Consider the following 22786-nt stretch of genomic DNA (forward strand, 5'->3'; position numbering starts at 1 on the left):
ATGAGTGGTGAGCCATGGACCCCCGGGAACTGGAGCTGGGTGACAGAGTTCATCATCTTGGGCTTTCCTCATGTCCAGGGGGTGCAGGCTTACCTCTTCGTCTTGCTACTTCTCATTTACGTCACCACCGTCCTGGGAAACCTGCTGATATTCCTGGTGGTGCGCCTGGACCCCCGGCTCCACACACCCATGTACCACTTTGTCAGCGTGCTCTCGCTGCTGGAGCTCGGCTATACAGCGGCCACCATCCCCAAGATGCTGTCGAACCTGCTCAGCGAGGAGAAGACCATTTCCTTCTCCAGATGCCTTCTGCAAATCTATTTCTTTCACTCTCTTGGGGCTGCTGAGTGCTACCTCCTCACAGCCATGGCTTATGACAGGTACTTAGCCATCTGCCAGCCTCTCCACTACCCCACCCTCATGACCCCGGCGCTCTGTGCCCGGATTGCCATTGGCTGTTGGTTGGGAGGCCTGGCTGGGCCGGTGGCTGAAATTTCTCTGGTGTCCCGTCTCCCTTTCTGTGGCCCCAATCACATTCAGCACATCTTTTGTGATTTCCCTCCTGTGCTGAGCTTGGCCTGTACAGACACATCTGTCAATGTCCTAGTGGACTTCGTTATCAACTCCTGCAAAATCCTGGCCACCTTCCTGTTGATCCTCAGCTCCTATGTCCAGATCATCCGCACGGTACTCAGGATTCCTTCAGTTGCAGGCAAGACAAAGGCCTTCTCCACCTGTGCCTCCCACCTGACCGTGGTTCTCATCTTCTACGGGAGCATCCTCTTCATGTATGTGCGGCTGAAGAAGAGCTACTCGCTGGACTATGACCGCGCGCTGGCTGTGATCTACTCGGTGCTCACGCCTTTTCTCAACCCCTTCATCTACAGCTTGCGCAACAAGGATATTAAGGAGGCTGTGAGGAGGCAGTTGAGGAGGTCAGGGATACTGTGATGAAGGTGGGGAGGGCAGGCCAAGTGTGAGGCCGACCTAGGGTGGCCCTGGGGGTCGGCAGTCCCCACCGATGAGATATTGGGCATTGAGTGCTTTTCTGCGTGGGACACAGAACTGGGGCAAGTGCTGCTTGGCTCTTGGTGCCAACTCGACCACCATACTCTCTGCTGGAGCCACACGCAGCAAGCCACCAGACTGGAATAGACAGTAGTGCAGTGATTTTCAAATCTTGGATATTTGTATACCACACATGGGATTTTTTGTCAAATTTGAGCTTTATCTACAATAAATAAATAAATAAATAAATAAATAAATAAATAAATAATAAACGCAGTAAATTTGATACCTATTTAGTTGTTTCTGAACAATATTTGTGAAATAAATTTTAGAAGAAAATTAAATGGCTTTTCACATGCTGTTTACACTTGAATGGTATTTTATGCCTCCTGGTTGTTTATGGATCACCATTGGAAACACTGGCATAGTAGAGGAAAGCACGTTTTTATGACAACATAAATCCGGGTTTAAATCCAAGGTCATTCCGTTACTTATTAATTGCATGGTCTTTAGAAAGTAACTCAAACCCTTAGGGTCTTAATTTCGCCATTTGCTAAAAATACTTTCTTAAAGGTTGTTTTGTGAATTAGTGATAAGGTCTGTACATCACGGACAAATTGTCTGGCATGTAACTGATAGCAATATATATATATATATATATATATATATATATATATATATATTTACTTTTATTTATTTTATTCTTCCCCAAATCTCTCATCATCATCATTGCTCTGGGCCTTAGAACAAGATCCAGGAAAATGTAACTATGCAAAAATACTTCCCAGTTACTCCCCCAGAGGAAAGGAGTAAAGAGCCAGAGGGTGTACTTGAGAGGTGAGCCAGCTGTGGTGCTCGGGTTCCCGAAGGCTGCGTGTTTCAGTCTTGGCGGCCTTGACATCCATTCTCTGTGACGGTGAAGGAGTCGTACCACTGGCAGGAAACAGGATTGCTCTTTACATTGGACTGCCTCTTTATTATGTTTCAAGCTAGTTATGTCCTTAAACCTATGAAAATATATGAGAAATAATCCTATAACTTAGCATATGAGATATGTGGTGATTTAGTTATTAGCTGGTATTAGGGATTATCATGAACCTGAATATGTACTATGAATAGAGAATCAAACACTGACTATAAGAAAATTTGCAATTTTATAGAACTTTCTACAAAAATCCCAGAGTGTTTCTATTCCTTTTTTTTTATTTTTTTATTTTTTTTAATTTTATTTATTTATGATAGGCACACAGTGAGAGAGAGAGGCAGAGACACAGGCAGAGGGAGAAGCAGGCTTCATGCACCGGGAGCCTGACGTGGGATTCGATCCTGGGTCTCCAGGATCGCGCCCTGGGCCAAAGGCAGGCGCTAAACCGCTGCGCCACCCAGGGATCCCGAGTGTTTCTATTCCAACCACCCTAAAGATACCCATTCACCCATCCATCCAGTCCATCAAGCACATGTTTATTTAGCTCTAACTCTGTATCAAGTGCCATGCAACAACCTACATAAAAGGATGAGCAAAACAGAATAAGTCCAGTTCCTGCCCTTAGGCTGGTTGGAAAGATTGAGAAGATAGATATTAGCATCATAATTAATTTATACTTAATTATAATTACTTAATTAAAACTCTGGTAATTAGTAATAAAACACAAGCACTCTCTTCTGGAGGAAATGACATTTAAGCTGAAAACTAACAGAGAGATCAAAGTTGGCCATTTTATGAAAGCAATTTCAAAAAAATTGGAAGTTTAGACCCAAGTGAAACATCTTGCCAACGTTACAGGGCAAGTCAGTCAGGGACTCTGATGAAGAAAACAAAGGCTTCAGCTTCCCAGCTGGGTTCTTCTAGGCTTTATTTATTTATTTATTTATTAATTTATTTTTTATTGGTGTTCAATTCCTCTAGGCTTTAAAAGGTCCAGGAAAGCACGGGGAAAAGGAAAAAAAAAAAAAAGATGAAAATACCAGTTAAAGCAGTTGATGACTAGGCTATGGGTCTGGAATGGAGTCGGCAGTGGCAGCCAGGGCTTGGGCACCTGAGGACTTGCAGAGGCAGGTGTGAAAGTGGGACTCACCTTTAAGAGAGTGAAGGACAACTCGCAGAATAAGAAAAATGATCTGCAAACCATGTATTTGGTAAGGGATTTCTATCTATCATATACAAAGCACTCTTATAGCTCAGTAAGAAAAAGGCAAATAATACAATTGGAAAATGAACAAAGAATCTGAGTAGGTGCTTATTCAAAGAAGATATGCAAGTGGCCAATAAGCACATGGGAAGATGCCCAGCATCATCATCCTTGGGGAAATGCAAATCAACCTCACAGTGAGATTCCACATCACACTCCCTAGGATGGCAGGCATCAGGGGGCCATGTAATCACATATGCTGCTGCTGGTGGAGGTAAACCAGAACCCTCACACACGACTTGTGGAAATGTAAAGCGATGCAGCCACTTTGGGAAACAGCCTGGCATCTCCTCAAAAGATTTAACACAGGGTTGTCACATGACCCAGCAATTCTATTCCTCCGTGTGTATCCGAGAGAAATGAAAATATGTGTCCACGCAAAAATTTGTACAAGAATATTTACGGCAGCCTTTCTCATGGTAGCCCAAACACAGAGGCCATCCAGATGTCTGCTGATGGAGAACTGAGTGAACTACACGTGTACATACCTAAACAATGGAATGTATTTGTACGTAACAAGAAATGAAGTCTTCATACATACCACAGCATGGATGAACCTTGCAAGTACTGTTCTATGTGAAAGAAGGCAGACCCCCCCACACACACAAAAAAAAAGGCCACCAACTCTATGATATCATTCACACAAAATATCCGGGATAGAGAAATCTGTAAAACAAAAACTGGATTAGTGGCAGAAGTATGTGTGGGGGGCAACTGGGTACGGGGTGGTGAGAGCTAAAGGATACAGAGTTTCTGATGAATCAGTAAATTCTATCCATGAAACTAATAATTCCCTATATGTTAACTAAGTTGAATTTAAATAAAACCTAAAAACAAAATACATGAACCTAAAAAAAAGGATGCAGAGTTTCTTTATGAGGTGTTTAAACGTTCAAAACTGATTGTTAATGATGGTTGCACATGTCCGTAAATATATTAAAAGCCATTCAATTGTACACTCTAAATGGATGAATTGTTGTGGTTTGTAAATTGTATCTCAGTAAAGATGTTTTTAAAAGCAGGGCTGAAGTAAGGCTAACTTGATGACTATTTGCTTTAAAACTGAATGCACTGCACTGTCTGGAGTTTTATGGGAAGCTCTGGGCTTAACAGGTGCATGACCACAGTCTCACCAGAACATGGCTAAGTTTTGGCCAGATAGACTTTGTTCTAGATGTCTCCATGGGGAAGAAGCCTTTATTTATTCGTTTATTATTTTTTAATTTATTTTTTAATTTATTTTTTTATATTTTTTAATTTAAATTCAATTTGCCAACATATAGTATAACACCCTGTGCTCATCCCATCAAGTAGAGCAGAAGCCTTTAAACATGAGTTTTAGATTTAGGGAGACAGATAGATATGAAATGGGGAAGGGGAAAGACGAGATGGGTGAGAGACTGTGAGAGAACTATTCTAAATTAAAAGACATCTAGAGGGGATCCCTGGGTGGCTCAGCAGTTTAGCGCCTGCCTTTGGCCCAAGATGTGGTCCTGGGGTCCCAGGATCGAGTCCCACACCAAGCTCCCAGCATGGAGCCTACTTTTCCCTCTACCTGTGTCTCTGCCTCTCTCTCTCTCTCTGTCTTTCATGAATAAATAAATAAAATCTTTAAAAAACAAAATAAAAGACATCTAGAAGACACAACAATCAACTAACATGGATTTTGATTCAAATAAACCAAATGGGAAAGGACGTTTATGGGGTGGGTGAACACTTGACTATGGACCAGGTATCAGGTGCTTTTGAGAAATTGTTGAATCTTTAGAGCGTGACAGCCCATTGTGGTTAGTGAAGAAATGTGTTTAGGGGGAAATGTCAAGATCTTTGGGATTTATTTTAAAATATTTTTTGGGCACCTGGGTGGCTCAGTTGGTTAAGCATCTGCCTTCGGCTCAGGTCTTGATCTCAGGGTCCTGGGATGCAGCCCCTCATTGGGCTCTCTGCTCAGTGGGGAGCCTGCTTCTCGCTCTCTCTCTGCTTCTCCCCCTGCTTGTGCTCCCTCTCTCTCTCTCTCTGTCAAATAAATAAAATCTTTAAGAAATATATTTTTAAAAAGATGAAGTAAAAATAAAACTATTTTATTTTTGTATAAAATATTTTGTATTATTAAAATTTGAGTTCTATGGGCTTAGTATTTTCTATACTTTCATTGATGTTTACAAATATTGCATAATAAAACATTTTTTAAGAAAACAAGGAAAAAAAGGCATGCTTGGGTGGTTCAGTGCATTAAACATTTGATGTCAGGGTTGTGGGATCAAGCCCCGTGATGGTCTCTGCACTTAGCACAGTCTGGTTGAGATTATCTTCATCTTCCCTTTCCCTCCCCCCACTCATGTACTGTCTTTCTCTTCCTAAAATAATAAATAAATAAATATTTAAAATAAAAAAATAAATAAAAAATAAGGGAAAAGGATAATCATAATTTACTATGAAGGAGTATTAGCAGCAACACAGAGAGGAACTCAAGATATTATAAAGAAAACATTCATTCTCATCGGAGTTACATCTAACAACATAGCTTTGAAGCATGTAAAATGACAAAAATATGGGAAGAAACTAATGCTTTTGGACATTTCTCTGAAATAAATCAAAATAATTATACCAAAAAATAATAAGTGCGTATGGAAAAAGCAAACCAAAGCTTAAGTATATAACATATATGTATAATTAAGCTTTAGTTGTCTACAACATATAAGTTAGATACATAAATAGAGAAGTTATATATACATTATATGTAAAGTTATAAAGTTCCAGGTGTATATGTGTATATAAATAAATAGATCCTACATATCAAATATATAGAGGAAATCATACATATGAAGCATTTATAGAGTTGAGATAACTTGTAAAGAAATCCTGTTTTGGAATATAGGTATCTTAGTGACTACTTTCTCTGAACATAATGATTTTAGGTGGACAAAGATTATTTAAAGTAGAGAAATGCATCAAAAATAACTATTACTTCCATGATTACTGTACTTTACAATAATTCCTGCATGGGGCCTGCTTCTCCCTCTGCCTGTGTCTCTGCCTTTCTTACAAAACATGGGAGTTGATTAGTCCAAAGATGTAAGACACATGGAAGGTGATCTAGTGTAGCAAAACAAACAATAAAACGTTTATTTTTTATAGGAAAAATATGCATGCAATTGTGGGGTATCACTGATTAAAATGAAACAAACCAGGGGTTTGTGTGACCCGTACACGTGCCTTAGCCAGGCTTGGTGCTTCGTTCCTCGTGGTTTCTGTCCCTGTTTGAGGAAAGGACATTTAAACTGGGGTGAGAATCTTCTATCCTGGTCTCAGAGGAGTAGTGTTTCATCCCATGTTCTGAGAATATCCAACTCTTTTGCTAAGGGATTTAGCAAAAATCAGTCTGATCATTTTCTACTTTCAAAATAAAAAGAACTATGTCTCATGAAAGATAGTTACTTTCCAACATGGGGAAACACCATACATCCTAAACAGGACTCTGTTACCTACACGTGCAAAGCATTCTTCTGTTTCGTGCCAAAAGTCATAAAATGATAACTTTTGGTCCTGTGAAACCTGGGGGTTCAGCATTTGCTCCTGGGATTCCAGAAAGCAAAAAGTAAAGATTGAATGGTGTCCCCTGGAGTGGTATGACATGAGGGCCCTGGAAGTAATTTTCAGCTCAGAACAGTAATAAAAATAACAAAAACATTAAAAAATAATTAATATCTGATAAATATTCTAGGCAGTGTGCTCAACATTTTATACACAATTACAGCATTTAATCTTCAAAATCCTCAAAGATCCCAAGTGACACATTGAGGCTCAGGACACTTGTGTTAGTTCTCCAAATCATATTTTTGGAAAGTATGAAATCCAGATTCATGTTTAGACAGTATGACCTAGAGTCCTCAGCCTTAGTGACCATCCTAAGTTCACTCCAGTAAGGAGGAGCTACTGATAACCACCTGACTTTGTAGGAGACCATCTGGGTAAAGAGTCCAAGCAGAGCCTAGGTTACCTTTTTTTTTTTTTTTTTTTTCAGAAATGCTGAGGAGAAGTTCCCACATCAGGTATAGAGATGATAGCTGATGTCTCCCAAGGGAACTTCATGTTTAGAACAAATGGTGAAAAGAGATCTTTTCTAAAAGCGACGAGCTTACGCAAAAAGAAAAGGGACTGTTGTGCATAGGAGAGGCTCTTCCTATGGGCCTGGGGCCGGGGCTGGGGAACGAGCTGGATCTGAGGCTAGGACAAGATCAAGGAAACAAAGCAGCTGCCAGATGGACTTATTAGCTTAGCCTGGTTCCCTGGGATCCTGCCTCCACACAGACCACAGAGCCTCCCTCCTGTGCTTCTGCTTTTGCTGCCTTGGGCAGATATGGAGCCTGTCTGTCATTGTCACCAAGACTCTTCTTTCTGCTGCCTTTGCTCTTAAAGGCCTCAACCCACCTGTAAGATTAGTTGGTCCACAAGTCAAGAAAAAAGTTTAGCTGGTTGACAGCCCGTCAACGGAACCCCGTGCTGAAGGCTGTGGTGTTAAAGACGAGGGACCCTTCTTCCTGCTGTCTGTGTGCCCTTAATCCAATAGGAGGCATGGGGGCAAGCAGGAAAGCAGAGAGAAGCAGAGGATAGAAAGCAAGTCTCACTCAAACAGGGCCCACGTTGGTCCTGACACCGGTGGTAGTGATATTAGTGTGAGGAATCTTTCTTGATGATTCCAATAATTTGGAGTAATGTTGGGAAGTAGGGGACGACAGCGGCAAAAATAATCCCATAGGTTAAGGATGTCCTCGTGAAGAGAATCAATGCACAGAGTTGATAGAGCAAAGGACACAAAAGGGTGTGTATTCAAAGAGGCGTGGAACACCAGTAGCACATTTGGGAAGGTTTAAAGGAAGTAAAATAAGAGAACAATGAGTGTACAAGGACCATTGCTTCTCGAGCCAAGAAAACCAGCGAATTTGACGGACAATGACTTTCTTATCAAGAGCAGCTACTGAATCGCGAGACTCTGAGGTCTCCAAAGGCCAAGCCACCCGTGTGACAGTCGCTAATGGATCCTCTGCACCTAGCACAGGACTAACATAGAATTGCTACTCAAAAGTTTTTTTAATAAATCAATCTTGAAATCTGGAGGAGCAAACCCTTATCAGCACTTCCTGGATAATACTTAGTGACCACGTTTCCTCTTCCTGGGTTTAGCAATTGGTCTTGGGATGAAGGCTGCGTGAAGCCAGCCCGGATTACAGTGAATAGGCCCTGGCTCTGGGGGCAGCTGCAGTTGTGTTTCTGCCCTGGATTCCTAATCGTTAACTCCATGCGCTCGGACTCATTATTGAAATTCTATGATTCGCATTTCTCATTGGGAAAAACCAGGGTTAATATTGCTTCCACAGGATTGTCGTGAGTACAAATGAGACGGTGCGTGTAAGGTACTTATCATAAGCTCGGGTGTTATTAAAAAATGTCAGCCCTTATAAACATGCAAGGGCCCCAGGGCTGGAGATGATCTTAGTGACCAACTCTGACCCATCCTCAGAAAGTTCAGGTCAGCTTTTCAGAAATGCAAATGCAGGGGCAGCCCGGGAACCCAGCGGTTGAGCTCTGTCTTTGGCCCAGGGCCTGATCCTGGAGACCCGGGATCGAGTCCCACGTCGGGCTCCCTGCATGGAGCCTGCTTCTCCCTCTGCCTGTGTCTCTGCCTCTCTCTCTCTCTCTCTCTCTCTGTCTCTCATGAATAAATAAATAAAATCTTTAAAAAAAAAAAAAACAAAAGAAATGCAAATGCATGCATGGGCTTCACTTTCAGATTTTCTAAATCATAAGTTCTGATGACCAACTGGTTTTGGGGAATCGCTGATCTGATCCAGCCAGAAGTATTACAGATACAGAAACAGCACAACTTAGTGGCAAAACAAGGTATAAAATCTGGTTTGGACGGTGTTTCTGTGATGCCACAGTCACCCAGTGAGGCCTGGAAGCCCGTGGAGGACAAAGTCAGTGACTCCTACAATCAGTGACTGGTGGGTTTCATGAAATTTTGGGGAAAGACATTGATTGGTATAATGTCATTTCTTTTTCTCTTTTTTAAGACTTTTTTTATTTATTTGAGAGAAAGTATGAGCATGCACAGGAGTGGGGTGGGGGGTCGAGGGAAAGAGTCTCAAGCAGACGCCCTGCTGAGCACAGAGCCTGACCCTGGCCCTTGATCTCAGGACCTGAGCTGAAACCAAGAGTCGGACGCTTAACCAACTGAGCCAGCCAGGCGCCCCGGTATAATTTCATTTCTTGAACACCAAATAGATCAAACAAAACTATGTGTTTACTGAGGACAGAGAATAAAGTAGAGCCCTGAGGTCGAAACCACCTCTGTCTCTGAACAAGGGGATTCAGGGATGGAAAGAGGAGTTGGGGCCAGTTGACAGTAGCAATGATCAGAACTCCAATGTCTTTCTCATCCCTTTCATCCCGCTGTCCGGCCTCACCATCATGTGGGGCCGCAGAAGAGAAGGGCAGGAGCCCGGCTGGCTGGGCAAGGAGGAAGCCAGCCTGTGCCCAATAGCAGTAGAAGCCACGTGTACGGCTACAGTGACACAACACAGCAGGGGCACTGATGCAAACAGGCCATGACATTGCCACCCATGTCCTGGACGAGGAGGTTTTTTTGTTCTTATTTATAACAATAGAGCGAGTAGTGTTATTTTTCTGCAGTAGAAATAGATCATACTCATGAACAAGTCAGGAAATGGTGAAATGCTGAACTTCCAGGAGGTTTTTCAGAGTCCAGCCTCCAGGTCTACCCCCTGACCCCACCAGCCCTCCTCCGACGGCAGAAAAACCTTCTAATAGCATCTTTCATGTCCTTGTTTCTCAGGCTGTAGATAATGGGGTTGAGGAAGGGAGCAAGGATTACAAAGCTGACAGCAATTGCTGTGTCCCAAAACACTGAGTAGGTGGCTGAGAACCGCAGATACATGACAGCCACACTGCCGAAGAAGAGCAGGAACACAGCAAGGTGAGCGGCACAGGTGGAGAAGGCCTTGCGGCGGCCCTCAGCAGAGGGCATCCCCAGAATCACCACGATGATCCGGACGTAGGATAGGGCGATGGCCAGGAAGGAGGCCACGATCTCCACTGCGTGGATAGCGTCCACGATGACCACCAGCGATGTGTCTGTGCAGGCCAAGCTCAACACAGGTGTGAAGTCACAGAAGATCTGCTGGATCCGGTTGGGGCCACAGAAAGGCAAGGTGGCAATCCACGCGATCTCAGGGAGCACAAGGAGGAAGCCACAGAGGCAGGACCCAGCTGTTAGCTGGGTGCACAGCTTGGGAGTCATGATGGTCGGGTAACGGAGAGGACTGCAGATGGCGACGTACCTGTCAATGGCCATTGCTGTCAGCACACAGCCTTCCGTGATGCCCAGGGAGTGGAAGAAGTACATCTGCAGGAGGCAGCCGGCCAGAGAGATGGTCTTCTGCTCATTGACCAGGCTGGAGAGCATCTTGGGGATGGTGGTCGTGGTGTACCCGACCTCCAGGAAGGAGAGGACACTGATGAAGAAGTACATGGGAGTGTGCAGGGCCATGTCCAGCTGGACCACAATGACTATCACCAGGTTCCCAGTGATGATGAATCCATAGGCGAGAAGCAGGGGGATGAAAAACAGGAGGCCACCTTGATGCAGAGGTGGGAACACAGAGAACAAGAACTCAGTCACCATAGTCTGATTCCCCAGGGTCTCCAGCCGTGTCATCTGCAAGGGAAAGAAAGGAGACAAACTCCTGGAACGGGGGTGGTGCCCAGCCACTGAAAACCACCCCACTCCTTTTCGCGGTCAGCATCCTTAAGCTGACTCTGGGGGGCCTAGATAGGCCAGTTGGAAATATCTCTCAGCTGTAGCTCCTGCGGCCAGAAACATCTGGAATATTTGCTTTGGGGCCCCTCAATGCATCTTTTGTAAACATCTTCAGTGGATGCCAAGAAAACACAAAGCCACACAACAAATTAATTATCTGGACATATTTTCTGGAGGTTCATTAATTTCTTGGTTCTTCCCCCCTTACTCTCTGTCCTTCTGTGTTTAGCTTTAAAATGTGTACTTTTCTTCCTTCTTCTTTTTTTTTTTAAGACTTTATTTATTTGAGAGAGCGTGCATGCACGCAGGGAGGGCATGAGCGATGAGCAGGGGAGGGGCAGAGGGAGAGGGAGAAGCAAGCTCCCTGCTGAGCTGGAGACTGGACTCTGACTGGTGGCTCCATCCCAGGACCCTGAGGTCATGATCTGAGCAGAAGGCAGACGCCCAACTGATTGAGCCACCCAGGTCCCCCCAAAATGTGCACTTCTCTTTTCAACTATTCCCCCCTCCTGTTCTTCAGAGTGGTTTAATAAAAAATACAGAGACGCTGCAGGAGCCCTGGTCTCAATAATTCCTCCCATGGCTTTCCCACCTTTTCTGGCCCTCATCCACGATCTGAGCTGGCTGAATGGTCATCTTCGTCTCTGCCCCGTTTCTGTTCGTTTCATGGTGACATCTGTTTCTTGTTAGATGCTAAGTGCCCAGATGTTAGGAAATACTCCTCCTCACATTCCTTTGCTTCTCCCCCCTCTCCTCTCTCTCAGTAGTTGACATTGATAGTTGCTCAGGCCAAGAGTCTCTCTAGAACCACTTTGTGCCTGTTGGTCACTGGATGTTGGACAAGCATGTAACTCCACCTCGCACATCCCCCCCTCCTGGGCCACACCTAAGGGCCGTGGAATTAAAACAAAAAAATCACTTCTAACATAACTAAGACTGTCTTGGGAAGGAGACATCACACAATGCAGCTGCAGTAGAAATCAGACCCGCATCTACTTGTCATATACTAGACTTTTTTGCAAGGTGAATTAAGGTTCATGATAGTCATGTACAGTACCTCTCACCCTTGACTATTTTAACAACTTTTTCATGATTTTCTTACCTCCAACAAGCCATTCTGCAGATGAATGTGCCTAAGTATGGCTTTTACTGTCCTTGTTCTTTTCAAAATGATTCAAGGATGAGCCCCACCGATCTTAGCTTGATATTTATTGTCTACTCTGATCTGATTCCAATCAAATTTTAGAGCCAAATATTTTTCTACATACTCATTAGCTCAGCCAAACGGGACGCATTTCCTGTGTTTCTATTTTTGCTTATGTCGTTCCTTCCCTCCATTCTCTTGCTCTCTGCCTATTGGAATCCTCGTTGCCAGCGTCCAGCAAACACTCCTATCATCTTGCAGCTCTCATGGATCTGCGCCGCTGGAAGTGAACACTCTCTCCTCCGACCCCCATGAGTGCTTGGTATTCTCCTCTTTCGTGACTTCTAAGCTTCTCACACTTCAAATATTTGTGTATCAGCAGTATCTTCCCACTCCTGCCCCCCAACCATGGGCCCTGAAAGCTCCGCAGGCGGAATCATAAAGGATAAATGAGGTAGTGTTAGTGAAGAGTTCCCATGTGATGGTCATGATAGCAGGCACATTACATATTTTATCCCATTTATTTTTACCTATGACAGATTATTATTATTGTTTTATAAATAGAAAAACTGAGAACCAAAGATGAGAAACAACTTGTTCAAATCCACATTTCTGCGATCCAAAACAATAACTGGAAGCCTGGTCTGTAGACCTTAAAATTCCATTATTATTATTATTATTATTTTAAATTCCACCATTAGTTTTTGCACCACAGTGGAAAATTTAGATCAGGAGCCACCAGTCACCCTGTCTACTTCCTACTCTGAGTACCACTATATTCTCAGAACTACCTCAAATCTGAAATGAGAGAGTGGAGGTGTGTTTTGTTCTTTTCAGGTCACAAGCAGATTAAAATAAATGCATCGCAGGTTAGGAAAATGAATTCCTATAAATTGCTTCTTGTCTTGAGGAAGGCTTTGGGATGGAGGAAGCATCAGTCCTTGGCAGAAGGGCAGAGCCTGCATGGAGACAGGCGTGAGATCAGAGTGCCCTCGAGCTGAAGCAAGCACTTCTCTGTCCTTTCTCAGCCGAAAGCACAGAGAATGGCCATGCTGAGTGGTCCTTATGGAGAATGTTGCTGGCCAAAACAGGAGGCTATGAGATTATAAGAAAAGACAAGCAAGTTCAGCACAAATTGGCTCATAAAAGGCAAGAGTGTGTCTACTTTGCTGCCCTGGGTGAGACCCTTTTCACTCGGAAGACTGCACCATTGTTCATCATTCACACATTTGTTCAGTTGACTCTCACATGTTCGTTGACCCTCTGCTAGGTGCTAACCACTGCCATAGGCTCGAGGGCTACGTGAAGGTAGAAAAAACATTACTCTTACTCCTGAGATATGTACAGAACACTTGAAAGATTCCTGGAATGACAAATAATCAGCTGTGCCCAAGAAGTTCAGCCTATAAATATCCCTTGTATAGTAAAAAAAAAAAAAAAAAAAAAAATCGAATTTGATTTTAGTCCTGGAAAAAAAAAATAGTGAATTTCTCTGTGACTCTCCAGGAATCCATAATTCTTTAGGCTTCAACAAAATTTTAGTGTTGGGAAGACCTTACCTATTATCAGTATTTTTACCTGGTAGCTACACTATGCTCGTTTTAATGGCTCTTCTTGATTTCATATCTTATTATTTTAATTTTTTCACTCATGCAATCAAGTTCTAAAATGTGAAGTTTTACCCCATGCAATTGAGGAAACTTTACTCAGAAAACGAAGGCAAATCTGGGTGCAAATACAAGGAAAGTAGAGGAGGAGTGGAGGCAGGTGCACAGTTCGACTGGATAATTTCAACGATCTTCCACACTTACCTTGTCTGAGGCCACCACGACATTCCTTGGTCTCCACAGCTACCTCCCCTCTGCCAGTTTGTCGGCAAGGATATTGATGTCTTAGGAGGCTCTTGGGGGAATTTGTAGAGTGGAAAACAATCCTTTCCGGGGACTTTCTCTTTAGATGATGCAGGATCTCAAGAAAAGTGGTGCGTTCTGCTCTCCTCTCTGAGGGTTAAATTAAGGGAAAAGTGTCACACAGTAATTAGACATTCCCCAGGGTCAAGTCTCAAAAGCTTCCCTGAGGCCAAATACCCCGTTCTCACAGGGGAGTGTAGAACTGGACACTGGGGACAAAGTAGCTGTGGGTGTCATACCAGACCTGTTGGGACCACATTGCTCTGGAAACACTCGGTAAAAGTAAACACTACTTTGCTCATTTTTCACTTTCCATTCCTTCTGCTGCTCTAAAAATAATAATGATGATAACTCATTTGGAATGTCAACAAAAACAAGGAACTCTAAAGGATGTGTTATACATAAATGTAGTACTTTATAAAGTTATTAGAAGACATGGAACATCTAAATAAATTGGTTGATATGATGTATGAATGAATAGAATGTCTGAGTTGTGGAAACATGCCAATTCTACACAAACCAATCTGTGCCTTCAATGTAACTTCAATCAAAATTCCATTTGGGTAGGGGGGAGTGGAGCGTGTCAAGGTGAGGGACAAGACTAAGATATTTTGATGGAGAAGTTTAAAATGGGAAGGTTTGTCCTATTGTATATCAAACATTATAATAGAGCAGCTTAACAAGCTAATGGAAGCCAGGAGACAGATGGACGCAGTATGGAGCTTTGACATATGGTGAGACAGAGACAGCAGAATGCTGGGGGAGCATGAGGAAAGTTGGTTCAAGGGGTCTGTGGAGAAAGGGCTGATTGTTAATAAATGGTCCCAGAACTGTTATTTAAGCATATGAAACACATAAAATAGAATTTTTCCTGACCTCATTACATTCCCACAGTCTACAGCTAGAACAAAATTTTAATGAGAAGTCAACTTTAATACTTTAATTTTTAAAAGATTTTATTTATTTTATTTTTTTTTAAAGATTGATTTTTTTCTTAAGATTTTATTTATTTATTCATGAGAGACACAGAGAGAGAGAGGTAGAGACCCAGGCAGAGGGAGAAGCAGGCTCCATGCAGGGAGCCCGATGCGGGACTCGATCCCAGGTCTCCAGGATCACGCCCTGGGCTGAAGGCAGGGGCTACACCGCTGAGCCACCTGGGCTGCCCAAGATTTTATTTTTAAGTAATCTCTACACCTAACATGAAGCTCAAACTCAGCCCTGAGACCAAGACTCCTATGCTCTACCGACTGAGCCAGCCAGGCACTCCCTTTTATCCCCCCAAAGATTATATATTTTTAAAATTGTAATACTTTAAAATAAAATTTGGGAGAATATTTAATCACTTCAAGTGGGGAAAAATCATAAACAATTCAATAGAAATATGAGCTATAAAGGAAAAAAGATCATTAAATTCAGGTATATTAATATTTCCAATTACCCAATGGTACTATAAAGAAAGTAAAAAAGACAAACTACACATTAGGAGTCTGTATTTATAAATTATGTAACTGAAAACAAATATTACTCAGAATATATAAAGAGCTCCTACAAATTAAAAATAAAATGATTTTTAAAATCAGGTGAATATATATATATATATATATATATATATATATATATATAAACACGTATGATACATACACACACATACATATCTGGACTCAGCCTCACTGATAAGCAAAGAAATGCAAATCTAAACAACAGGGAACTTTTTATACACACAGCCAAACAGGAACCAATGTGACAACTCAAAATGCTAGAAATGATATGCAATATAGAAATCCATGCTTTGTTGATAGAATACAGACCTTGAAAAACAGTGGACTTCCAAGGGCCTGTACCACTCTCCTGATCTACATGGTGTTGGGTTTGGCAAGAGCAGAGCTTTCATAGTGAGTGGGGAATACAATCAGAAGGATTCCTTCCCTCCCTCCCTCCCTCCCTCCCTCCCTCCCTCCCTCCCTCTCCCTCCCTCCCTCCCTCCCTCCCTCCCTCCCTCCCTTCCTTCCTTCCTTCCTTCCTTCCTTCCTTCCTTCCTTCCTTCCTTCCTTCCTTCCTTCCTTCTTCTCCTTTTTAAACTAAATCTTGAGCCTAAAATTTACCTCCATGTGAGTAAAGCCAGAGAAAAAAGAAATATACGACACAAGTTGATTTTTATCCTTTTGCAAAAAGACATAAAACAGGCATGAAGTGTTAAATATCTAATGGTCTGGTAGACATGGATGTAGAAAGGAAACAGAATTTGAAAATGGATTTGAGTTTAAAAAAAAAAAACCCAAAAAACAAAACAAAAAACCTTGATAAGAAATGGATATATAGAGTGGAGCAGAGAGGACTCTATTATTCGATAACTAGTTTTTTAAAAAGTGATGTTATATTTTATTTTATTTTATTTTATTTTATTTTATTTTATTTATTTTATTTTATTTATTTTATTTTATTTTATTTTATTTTATTTTATTTTATTTTATTTTACTTTCACACAATGGAGTTTTAATTAAACACTTGTACATACTGTTTGCAATATAAATCACCTTGTTAAGGTGTCTCCCATTAATTATAACAAAATTATTCATTCATTCATTTGTTCAGCAAAAAGGTGGTATTTTAAAACAGACCCCTGGTAAGCATTTGAAGCATGATACATGGTTAAATAAATAAATAATCGGTGAAAGAGTGAATTAACTAATTTTAAGAGTCAGATAGTGACCCAGTGATTGGCTGGTCTGTCGTCATTCTCCTGCTCACCTCCTGCACTGAAAGCACCCTACCAGCTAAGACACATTGCTTGCACCCCCAGCTCTGGGCTCATGTCATCTCGGACAGAGATGTCGCTTCTCCAGTTGTCCTACCTGTCTACACCTGTTCAGCTCTTCCTCTCTATGCCGTGTGCCCATTCCACTAATAAATACGCTCAAATGTATTCACCTTAAAATACATACCTGTCCTCTACTCATGCTTGCTTTCGGGGCCAGCACATAGCCAATATTCTCCCCTTCTTTATTTTCTCTAGAAAATAGTTTACCCTTTATGCCTCTTTCTGCTTGTACTTTTTTACGTCCCATTCACATGAACCATGACCCCGACTAAGAAAGAGAACATGATCAATAACTTGCGAGTCCACTAACTGCTCCTCCCTGGTCCAATCCTTCGCCCTCCATATTGCATATCACTATTAACCTGGATATCGTGTCCCTTACTCTGCAGAGTTTTGCCTATTTAACTCTATATAAATTGAATTATATTTTAGGTATTATCGTACAAGTTGCTCATTCACTCAACATATTTTTGAGAATCATTCAAGGCAGATCATCTAGCTGCAGCTTTATTTTTTTATATATAAATTTATTTTTTATTGGTGTTCAATTTGCCAACATATAGAATAACACCCAGTGCTCATCCTGGCAAGTGCCCCCCTCAGTGCCCATCACCCAGTCACCCCCGCCCCCTGCCCACCTCCCTTCCAACACCACTAGTTCGTTTCCCCGAGTTAGGAGTCTCTCATGTTCTGTCTCCCTTTCTGATATTTCCCACTCATTTTTTTCTCCTTTCCCCTTTATTCCCTTCCACTATTTTTTATATTCCCCAAATGAATGAGACCATATAATGTTTGTCCTTCTCCGATTGACTTATTTCAGTCAGCATCATACCCTCCAGGTCCATCTACGTGGAAGCAAATGGTGGGTATTTGTCATTTCTAATGGCTGAGGAATATTCCATTGTATACATAAACCACATCTTCTTTATCCATCATCTTTCGATGGATACTGAGGCTCCTTCCACAGTTTGGCTATTGTGGACATTGCTGCTAGAAACATTGGGGTGCAGCAGCTTTAAAAGAAAATCATTTTTGTCTTATATTAATGTGATACAAACTAATCACTCATGGGGCATGAACATTTTGTGTTGTGGAGCACTCACATCTTCAGCTCCACGAGAGACTGCCATAGTGTATTCCCCACTCATTATAGGGGGGGCTTCTTGAACCCCAGGTCTTTCTAAGGGCTAGCTTATATGTGCTCATCAATGCATCTTTCCTGTTGAGGCTGTCCTCAAACCCCTTCCATTCCAGCCCCTCGGGGACACCTGCCGTTGGGACGCCCGAAGCATGTGACACATCATGGATGGGAGCCTCTCCTTCCTGCCCCTACTGCTAGTGGTTCTGTTACCCCTTGGGTCCCTGTGAGAAGTTCTGCCGAGCCATGCTGGGCAGCTGCTGGTGGACTCCTCAGCGATGCACTTCAGAGCTGCTGTGTGCCACTGAACCGCTGCTTCATAGCAAAGTGGAAAAACCCTTCTGCCTTGAACCACATTTTATTAGCTTGGCCCTTCTTGTTCCTCATCCTTCCTCTGTCTCAGCAGATACTTTTATATGTAAACAATTCTCTCACCCCTTTTTTTTTTTTTAAATTTATTTATGATAGTTACAGAGAGAGAGAGAGGCAGAGACACAGGCAGAGGGAGAAGCAGGCTCCATGCACCGGGAGCCCGATGTGGGATTCGATCCCGGGTCTCCAGGATCGCGCCCTGGGCCAAAGGCAGGCGCCAAACCACTGCGCCACCCAGGGATCCCTCTCTCACCCCTTTAACAAAAAAGAAAACCAAGTGTCTCTTTCCATTTGATGTCTAGCCGGACTCACAGACCCAGCTTCCCAAAGGTGTGCCAACATCACGAAAGGGGAGCATGGCGACAAGTGTTCCCCTAATTAACCAAATGGGATGTGGAGTTGCTGTCCCTGTGACTGGGGAGAGCCTTTCTGACGAAAGACTTTCTCCTCCTGGAGGCTTCCTGAGACACCTAGAGTTGTGGCTGCAGTTATAACAGTCCTGTTTGTTGGGCCACAGAACAATGGAGACGAAGACATTTGGCAAATGGAAGTGTCTCCCTAAGTTCTGAAAGAGGTGGCTATGGGATGATGGGTGGACTCTGTGCTTTGGTGGGTGCACGGGTGGCGTTTCGCTATATATTAAGGAAGACTGTCACACGACCAGATTTTTTTTTTTTTCTGTTGGTTTTCAGTGAAGACCTGTGGAAACTTCATTGAAGTTTTGCAGACACATGAGGTAGGGGGAAAAGATTCTTAGCTCAGGGATGAAAGCGTTGGTGAATTTGGGTCTCAGGACTACTGGACAGCCATAACAAGCATCTATTTAATTTTGTCTGTGCCACTAGCTCTATGACTCTTTTGACCCCCTCTGATTTCTGGGTTAAATTCTGATGTAGGATGCTTGCATTTTATTTAGTCAAGTCAGAAAATGCTCTTAATGCTGTGGCAACTGGTGGAGCTAAGTAGTTGAGATTCTGAGCTACCCATCCTTCCAGAAAACACAGGAGTCCAGTTAGATATGGTTTGAGGCCCAAGTATCTACTTCAAATTGCCTATATATATATATATATATATATATATATGAATATTCTTTCCTTTCTAAAGACTCAAGTTTCTGATGACCTGCCAATTTTTCCCTCCTCTGAGTTTCAATTTCCTAATTTCAAAATGTACTGGCCACTGAGCACAGTGCTGACTTCCCTATTTATCTCCTGGCTACCCCTGAAAGAAGAATTGAGAATAACAGCGTTAACGTCTGTCATATGAGGAATTCAAACAGGGGATAATAGGACCAAGAGATACTGGGATGTCAAAATGAGTTAAAAATCTCATATACATCCATATTATTTATCATGCTAAGAAGTTTAGGCTTTATTTGGAAGCCTGTGTGATCCACCTCCAGGTCTATTTTCAGACACGGTATTGACAGCTTTGCATTTAAGAAAGATTATTCCAGGAGCTGGGTGGAGGGAAAATTGAGACAAATCAAGGTTGAAAACACGAATCTAGGTAGGAGTAATTAAGGCAAGAAACCATCAAAGCACACATTATTTTTTCTTGTGAATCTCTCTTTTTTTTAGGTAGAAGTTTTCTTACAGAAAAACAAAGGGAAATTTTATCTCCCATATTTATCCTGTTTCAACACAGATTTCATAATCTGCTGCATCTATAAAAAGCAAGAACAAAAAATTTTTAAGAAACTATTTGGTTGTCATACACCAAGCTGACTTTTTGTCTGTTTAAATCCTCTGGTATTCTGATCTCAAAATAATTTTATCTATTTTTTTTTATATCTGTTGCCAGCTCACAGTCGTCTCTTTAGGGTAGATATCAGTAGCTTTCTCCATTTATGTTTTATTTTAATTTTAAAAAATTGAGATTTAATTGGCAGTTAACATTGTGTAAGTTGAAAGTGTGCGTGTTGGCGTGATGCTCTGGTATATACTGGAGTCCGATCGCTGTCGCACTGCCGTCTCGTCACATACACGTGGAGGCCCCATCACCAACACCTTCACCACCAGGTGTTTTCATGCAATGACGACAAGTCTCAGAAATCTGCCTCACGTGTGGATGTTTATGAGTCAGCTGGCGCCGAAGCATAGTCAAAGCTGTTCTTAGAAGCTCATGCAAGTCCCAAGTTTATTTTTTTTCTTCTTTATTATTTAGGTATAATTGACATATAATGTTATATGAGTTTGGGGTGAACAACATAAAGACTTGGCAATTGTGAACCCTACACATGTGCACCATGAGAACGGTGGCTGCCGCCGGTCGCCATTCACCATGATTATATCATTGATCTTACCTTCTATGCTGTACTTTTCTTTCCCGTGACTTATAATTGCAAGTTTGTACCTCTTGATCTCTTTCACCCAAATCTCTGTACTTTATACTCTCCGATTAGAGGAAGGAATAAAAGTTTCGGTCAAAGACAAAATGTAACAAAATTCTCCCTGGAAGAAAAGCTAACCGAGTGATGGAGATCAGCTGGTGGATCCTCTGTTAAGGTGAGCGCAGGAATGAATGCCTCATCGACCTACTGTGCCCTCTCGGGTTTAGGGGTGGCTTGGGTCACTGTCTTATTTTATCACTTCCCGGGAGGGTTTACGTGTACTTCTGGCCAATCCACACATCTTCATCACCTGGTTTTTCACTCTTCCCTCACCTCCCACAGATTCTCGTGTTCTGTATGCCACTAGTTCTCAACTGGAGCAATTTTAGTCCCTCTCCCCCTCTGCTGGGACATTTGGTGATTTTAGAGACATTTTGGTGATCGTGACTAGGAGAGAGGTCTGTGCCATTGACACCTAGTGGGTAGAGGCCAGCATTGCTGCTAAACATCCTACAATGCACAGGAAAGTATCCCACGTTTCACTTCCAGCGAAGAATCATCTGGTCCAAATGTTGGTTTTGAAGACCTGTTCTGTGCTAATTAAAGAGCCGTATGGTGTGGGTACAGATATGGATAGTTGAAGCTCTTGCCAACCTGCTGTTGGGCGTAGACTGCCGATCACTCTTTCAAATGTCACCAAACCCTCCTAGAGCTTGATTTCTAGATTAATATACTCCAACTATTAACTAATCATCTTTGGATTCAGGTAAGATTAATTTGCACATACAGACATATTGCATGGCTCTGAGCTCTTATATTTTAAAGTAAGTTAAATTTAGCATCATATTTGGCTTTATCTTTTTACTCCTTGGTTAATGATGAGACTGGTCAAGGGAAGCCTGCACAGGCACTTCAGTGTTTCAGACACTCACCGTGAATGGTCTTACTTTTACCCACAGAAGGGATCATTCTGTCACAATTCATTTTGTGTCTCCGACATTTCACCTCAAACAATAAAAATGCCTACCTACCTAAGTTGCTTCCAACTTACTATTATAATGGATATTCCAATGCATCTTTGTACATAATATTTTAACGTTCAAAATATTCTCCTTATGCTCTACGGTGAAAGTCAGGCTCTAAACAGTCTCAAGAGTCTCAGTAACCCAATATACCTGCCCTACGACCCAGCAATTGCACTGTTGGGGATTTACCCCAAAGATACAAATGCAATGAAATGCCGGGACACCTGCACCCCGATGTTTCTAGCAGCAATGGCCACGATAGCCAAACTGTGGAAGGAGCCTCGGTGTCCAACGAAAGATGAATGGATAAAGAAGATGTGGTTTATGTATACAATGGAATATTACTCAGCTATTAGAAATGACAAATACCCACCATTTGCTTCAACGTGGATGGAACTGGAGGGTATTATGCTGAGTGAAGTAAGTCAGTCGGAGAAGGACAAACATTATATGTTCTCATTCATTTGGGGAATATAAATAATAGTGAAAGGGAAAATAAGGGAAGGGAGAAGAAATGTGTGGGAAATATCAGAAAGGGAGACAGAATGTAAAGACTGCTAACTCTGGGAAACGAACTAGGGGTGGTAGAAGGGGAGGAGGGCGGGGGGTGGGAGTGAATGGGTGACAGGCACTGGGGGTTATTCTGTATGTTAGTAAATTGAACACCAATAAAAAAATAAATTAAAAAAAAAAAGAGTCTCAGTAAAAAATCGCCAAAATGTCATTTAGGGGAGTTCGTACCAACTTAAATGTCCAAATAGCAAGATTGTCCGCTTAGCTAACAAAATAGTTGATATTGTAAGAGCTCAGTGTTACTGATAAGTATTTGCAAATCAGACAGGATCACTTTATCGTTTGCAAAGCAACTCACATACACATTTTACTTATGAACCTCATTTCCAGGCTGTTGAGCTGCCTGAAAAGAAAGGCCCCATCATTTAAATGCAGGTGGGGCTCTGACTGTCCGTATTTGATTCCATCTGCTGACAAGTGGCCTTGCTGAAAAC

General features: G+C 42.2%; 2 protein-coding genes across 2 annotated transcripts; one reads left to right on the top strand and one right to left on the bottom strand.

The window, feature by feature from the left end:
* On the top strand, positions 1-951 carry OR6N1 (olfactory receptor family 6 subfamily N member 1). The gene is given in 1 exon segment (NM_001313868.1): positions 1-951. A coding segment is annotated over 1 exon segment (951 nt).
* A 9024-nt stretch (positions 952-9975) lies between these two features.
* LOC488617 (olfactory receptor 6K6) lies at positions 9976-10935 on the bottom strand. Its single transcript, XM_038585937.1, has one exon. The coding sequence runs from the start codon at positions 10933-10935 to the stop codon at positions 9976-9978; it is 960 nt and encodes a 319-aa protein (XP_038441865.1).
* Between the last annotated feature and the right edge of the window lie 11851 nt (positions 10936-22786).

The sequence above is a fragment of the Canis lupus genome, chromosome 38, assembly GCF_011100685.1.
Source record: "Canis lupus familiaris isolate Mischka breed German Shepherd chromosome 38, alternate assembly UU_Cfam_GSD_1.0, whole genome shotgun sequence".
Classification (NCBI taxonomy): Eukaryota; Metazoa; Chordata; class Mammalia; order Carnivora; family Canidae; genus Canis; species Canis lupus.

Excerpts from the sequence above, each read along its gene's own strand:
- LOC488617 (XM_038585937.1), bottom strand. The coding sequence starts at position 10,935 with ATGACACGGCTGGAGACCCTGGGGAATCAGACTATGGTGACTGAGTTC.